At 38.0% G+C, this 6,495-nt stretch overlaps 1 protein-coding gene across 1 annotated transcript; it reads right to left on the bottom strand.

Annotated features, from left to right (window-relative positions):
• Nucleotides 1-4,638: 4,638 nt before the first annotated feature.
• Nucleotides 4,639-6,495, bottom strand: LOC138886471 (uncharacterized). Its single transcript, XM_070167582.1, has 3 exons — nucleotides 6,447-6,495; nucleotides 5,534-6,093; nucleotides 4,639-5,412 (listed from the first exon to the last, which is right to left on the bottom strand). Exons 1-3 carry the CDS (start codon nucleotides 6,493-6,495, stop codon nucleotides 4,639-4,641), a joined length of 1,383 nt encoding a protein of 460 aa, XP_070023683.1.

Genomic DNA, 6,495 nt, shown 5'->3' with positions numbered 1-6,495 from the left:
CTCCGCCCGCGCGAACAAGTGCGAAGCTCACCAAGAAATATCAACCTATGCGCTCTAATTACCGAAATCCTTGCATGCATCAACTGTAGTCTCTGTAAAAAAAATTAGCGGAGAATGAGTTGCTAGCTCAGTGTTAACCACAACCATTTTTATTGGGGACAAGTCAAAAAATATGCTAGTATCTCAAACAGAAAATAACATAAAATACCTTTCAGAAACAATAAATAATTTTAAGTATCATCATGTTATTCTTGTAGTATAATACAATTAATAATTTAGTAATAAGCTCGGTAACCACTGTATAATATCAATATTCACATTTGGAAGGTTTTAATGAACGGATCATGTAATCTGTATAATTGTGGACTTCTTCGCAAGAAGTCAAATATAACGGTAGTCCCTACTTGAGAAAAATCGGTAACGGTATGCTAGTTCTACCTTCCCACTAGTGAGGCTATAACTGTACTTTATAATCAGTAAATACAAGGTGCACCAGGTCTAACGAACCCGCCATTAGCTACGGGATCCTTCAAAGTCTACTCCCATTTATACTTGTCTCTGTATTCGTATATACTCATAGGAAAATATTTTAAAACAATATAGGGCATTTTGGTTCTTAACAAATCATGTAATTTCATTTTGATAATAGTAAATTCAAGTAACGGTAAGACATATCTAGTGACAACAAGAATATTTAAAACAACGGTAATCATCTCAAATAACTATTTTGGTATCATATCGAGTAAAAGACTTGTCCCACATGCAACTCAAAATAATCGGTAACATATTCATATTAAAAATCATGTATAAATTATGCAAGTTATGAAAACACAAATTACGTTAAGATTACTGCTCATAGTACTCGTGTCGGATTACCAAAAGCTTCACTTCGAGCAATTTGTACAAATTCCTTCAATCAATCTATAATTACATAATACCGATCTTATGTTAACTGCCTCATTTGGGCTAATTCCATCACTAATTTAGAATACCCAATCACCGGGGTTCATGTTTGACTCTTGGTTTGTAGGTTTATAATTAATCATAGAAATAGTCCATAATTCTATCAATTTCAAACTATTTAGTATAATTTATTCCTCTAAAATTAGATCTATCAGTGCTTAAACCAAACATTTATAGCTTTATTATCTCCATAGTAATTGTATATTTCTTTTTATATAATAGAAAGTTGATATTGAATTCTTTTGTATCATGAAATTGCATAGATATGGTGAAATAATTCAACAGATGAAGGGAACAAAGTTAACATATTGAGTCGAATGAGAGCTTTAATACTTTCAATTTTAACTCTCAATTCATTTTAAGGCCTTTGCCCCAAGCTTTCTTCTTCTTCTTCTTCTTCTTCTTCTTCTCTTTCCCTCCCTTTTCTTTTCTCTGCTCGTCTCTTTTTTCTTGGTGCCGTTTGCTTTCTGCTTCTTTTGCTTCAAAAAGGGGTTTGAAGCTTTGTTTTAACTCTTTTCAATGTTTTCTAATGGGCTTCGACCCTTGTTTTAAATTCCTTGATTTTTCCTTTTTTTTATTTAGTTAGTTCTTATTTTATTTTTTTATAGATAGTTCCTTATTATTATAATATTGTTATTATTATATTAATGACCAATACACCCTTATTAAAATTATAGGATATTACATCTTCCCCACCTTATGAAATTCGGTCCCCAAATTTAACTCAAGTTCGTACTTGTAGACTGAAACAAATGGGGATACTTCGCTTGCATATCTTTTTCTACTTCCTAAGTAGCTTCTTAAACTGTATGATTTCTCCATAAGACTTTCACGAACATAATTTTTTTTACCGTAGTTTTCTTATTTATCTATCAACAATAGCCATTGGCTTCTCCTCGTTAGACAACTTCTCATCGAGCGGTATGGTCGGTGCTTCAATCACCTGAGATGAGTCTGATATACATTTTCTTAGCATTGAGACATGAAACACTGGATGAATAAAAGGCAACTCAGGAGGAAGTGCCAAACGATAAGCCATCGTTCCTACTCGGTCTGATATCTGATACGGTCCTATAAACCTGGGCTTCAACTTGCCTCTTTTTCCAAACCACATCACACCTTTCATAGGGGAGACTCGTAGGAACATTTTGTCCCCAATTGTGAACACTAAATCTCTTCTTTTCTTATCAACATAAGACTTTTGTCTACTTCGAGCTGTAAGCAATCTTTGTCTGATCAACTGGACCTTGTCCATAGCTTCTTGTACTAAGTCAAGTCCCAATAAGTTATTCTCACCAGCTTCAAACCAGCCAATAGGAGAACAACATCTTCTACCATACAATGCTTCGCACAGTGCCATTTGAATACTGGACTGGAAGCTATTGTTGTAAGTAAATTCAACTAAAGGTAGATAAGCATCCCAGCTACCTCCAAACTCAAGAATGCAAGCTCTCAACATATCCTCCAAGATCTGTATAGTACGTTCAGACTGCTCGTCTGTCTGTGGATGAAATGCAGTGCTAGGATCTACTCATGTACCCAATGCTTCTTGAAAAGATTTCCAAAAGCTTGAAGTGAACTGTGATCCTCTATCAGAGATGATGGATACTGGAACTCCGTGAAGTCAGAAAATTTCGTTCATAAATATCTGTGCATACCTCACTCCAATATATGTAGTCTTCACAGGCAAAAAGTGTGTTGATTTTGTTAGTCAATCTATAATTACCCACACCGAATCATAACCTCTAAGAGTTCGTGGGAGACCGGTGACAAAATCCATAGTAATTCTTTTCCATTCCCACTCTAGAATCTCAATTTGTTCATTTGTTGTAGTAGTCCTGCTGGTCACTGATGCTCAACTTTGATATGCTGACACGTCAAACAACTAGAAACAAAGTTAGCAATATCTTTCTTCATACTTTCCCACCAATAAAATTGCTTTAGGTAATGGTACATTTTTGTGGATTCAGGATGTATAGTGTATTTAGAGTTGTGTGCTTCTTCAAGAATAACATGTCTTAACCCATCTACGTCTGCTACACATAGCTTGTCACCTATTCGAAGAACACCATCACTTTTAACAATCATATCCTTGCTTTTACTAGTTAAGGCCTCATCTCTGTATTTGCATAATCGTTCATCCTTATATTGGGTGGCCTTAATGCGCTCAACTAATAAAGTCTTGGCCTGAGCACAAGCCAACAATGCCTCTAAATTTCTGATACTAAATCTGATACCTGTATCTTCTAGTCTCTGAATATCTCTGGCCAAAAGTTTCTTTGGGGGAGCTATATATGCCAAACTCTCCATAGATTTTTTGCTCAATGCATCAACCACCACATTGGCTTTTCCAGGATGATACAAAATAGAACAATCATAGTCTTTGAGTAGTTCCATCCACCGACGCTGCCGAAGATTTAGATCTCTCTGCTGAAAGATATACTTCAGACTTTTATGGTCAGTATAAATATCACAAGTTTCTCCATATAGGTAATGCCTCCAAATTTTTAGAGCAAATACCACTGCAACCATCTCCAAATCATGTGTAGGATAGTTTTGCTCGTGCTTTTTTAATTATCTCGAAGCATAAGCTATAACACGAATATTTTGCATGAGAACACATCCTAATCATACCCTTGAGGCGTCACAGAATACTGTAAATCCTTCAGAACCTTATGGTAAGGCTAATATTGGTACAATTTTCAGACACGTTTTGAGTTTCTAAAAGCTCTGTTCACATTCCTCCGTCCACTGAAACTTTGCATTTTTCTGTGTTAGCTTGGTCAGTGGCGCTTCTATTCTGGAGAAATCCTACACAAAATGCCTGTAATAGTCTGCTAAGCCTAAAAAGTTGCCAATTTTTGTAGGAGAAGTAGGTTCGGGCCATTTCTGCACACCTTCCGTCTACTTAGGATCTACCATAATTCCATTTTTGGAAACAACATGCCCTAGAAATGATACCGAGTCTAGCCAAAATTTACACTTTGAGAACTTAGCATTAAGCCGATGTTCTCGCAATGTCTGCAATACAGTCCTGAGATGATTCCCATGTTCTCCTTAGCTACGAGAATATATCAGGATATCATCAATAAATACTATTACAAATTTATCCAGAAACGGCTTGAACACCCTATTCATTAAATCCATGAATGTAGCTGGAGTATTAGTCAGTTCGAAAGGCATCACAAGGAACTCATAGTGCCCGTATTGAGTTCTGAAAGCAGTCTTAGAAATATCTTCATCTTGGATTCTAAGCTGATGATAACCTCAATGGAGGTCAATTTTTTAAAAGTGGGCAGCTCCTTGTAACTAATCAAACATGTCATCTATACGAGGCAAAGGATACTTATTGCGTATTGCTATCTTGTTCAACTGCCTGTAGTCAATGCACATTCTCAGGGATCTGTCTTTCTTCTTTACGAACAGTACCGGTGCACCCCATGGAGATATACTCGGTCTGATAAAACCCCTTTCTAATAAATCATGCAATTGTTGTTTTAGCTCCTTCAACCCTGATGGTGCCATCCGATAGGGCGGTATTGATATGGGTTGTACGTCAGGTGGTAAATCAATACCAAAATCTATTTCTCGTACTGGAGGTAATCCTCAGGAAATACATCAAAAAATTCTCTCACTATCGGTACATTTTTTATACTAACTGTTTCCTTTCTTGTGTCATTTACAATAGCTAAGAGACCCAAACAACCGTTGGTCTTTCATATAAGATACAACTTTGCAAGTCTCTGGAACCTGACCCCCTTTTAGAACAAAACTGGGTTCGTTTGGTATCTCAAACTTGACTATCTTTGCATGACAATCGACTATAGTATAGCAAGAAGATAACCAATCCATTCCCATCAGCATGTCAAGGTCAATCATATCAAGTACAATAAGGTTAGTTAGAGTATCTCTACCCTCAACCCGAATCTGACAAGCACGATACACATATTTAGCTAATAGAGACTCTCCAACAGGATTAACAACTAGAAATGGGTCATTCAATAGCTCAGGCTGTCTATTAAACCTCAAAGCAAAGTACGAGGACACATAAGAGTGAGTAGATCCCGGGTCAATCAACGCGAGTGCATCAAATGAACAAATAGAAAGAATACTTGTAACCACAGCATTCGAGGCCTGAGCATCCTGTCTAGTAAATGCAAAAACTTTCGCCTGACCTCTACCAGCATTCCTTTGTCCTTGATTCACAATAGCACGGTCTCCAACACCTCGACCTCTATTTCCTGTACTTGTGGCACCTGAAGTATTACGAGCAGCCTGAGTAGGTGCAACTGATTGAATAGAAGCCTGGTTGAAATTCCTCGAAGGCTGAGGGCAATCCCTCAAGTTATGTCCCAATTGGCCACACCGAAAGCACTCTCCCGTTAGAATACGACATTGGCCCAAATGTGATCTACCACAGGTCTGGCAGACTGCAGCATTGACATATATCTGCCCAGAATTACGATGTCCAGATGCTGACGGTCCCCTAGTACCTTGTTTGTAATGTGGTCTGTGAAGACAAGTGTGTCCCTATCTGAGAACCCTGTTGTTGTTGTCCCTAATATCCAACGTTTCGATTTTCACTAAAACCGCCACGGAAAGACCCTCCTGTCTTGGACTTCTTATGTAAATAACTAGTTGCACGCTCATCACATCCCTTATTTTCAATCTTTCTAGCAAGGTCGACTACATCAGAGTAGAATAAATTCTTAATCTGTGGAGCCACTACAGTGTATAGACGACCAACCAATCCATCAACAAACCTCTTAACTCGAGCTTCTTCGGTAGACACTAAGTAAGGAGCATATATAGACAACTTACAAAACTTAGTGTTAGATGTTGACACATCCATATCTAGAGTCTGAACCAATCTCTCAAAGTCTCTAGCATATTTTTGCATCAGGCTGTCTAGAAGGAAATAATTCTTGAACAACTTAGTGAACTCGTCCCATGTCAGTGGTGCTGCTCCTGCTGGCCTTCCTAGCAATACAGTTTCATACCATGTGTTGGCCATATCCTTTAGTTTGTATGTTGCAAGCTCCACAACTCTCTCACTAGAACATCCTAGATCACGTAATGCCTTGAGTGTCCCATCCAAGAAACTTTGAGGATTTGTTGAATTATCAGAACCTATGAATTTTGGTAATTTTAATTTCAGGAACTCTTGTAGGGATACTTTATTATTTCCGAAAGTCTAAGTATATGCAGGTGCTTGTGTCTGTAAAGTAGCCTGAGGAGCTGAACTCCTCCCAGAGTAGGCACCAATACCTCTAACACATTCAATAACCTTGCCATTGCATCTGCAGGTAAGGCAATAGTAGGCACAACAGTTGGCATTGGTGGTGGAGCATCCTGAACTCCCTGCCCTTGTATTTAATCTGGCATAACAGCTTGAGGTTGACCCATGTTTCCAACTTCAGGTTGAAGAGCAGTCTGTCTTCTAGTTTGATGAACTCCAACTTGACCGCTACCCTAGGCAGTACCACATCCAGAATCACGTCCAACAGATGAGGGTGTGCGTGTCCTAGCCAT

This window comes from Nicotiana sylvestris, chromosome 2 (genome assembly GCF_000393655.2).
Source record: "Nicotiana sylvestris chromosome 2, ASM39365v2, whole genome shotgun sequence".
NCBI classification, from domain to species: Eukaryota; Viridiplantae; Streptophyta; class Magnoliopsida; order Solanales; family Solanaceae; genus Nicotiana; species Nicotiana sylvestris.
Note: the sequence above shows the minus strand (reverse complement) of the source record. Positions and strands in the feature narration are given on the sequence as shown.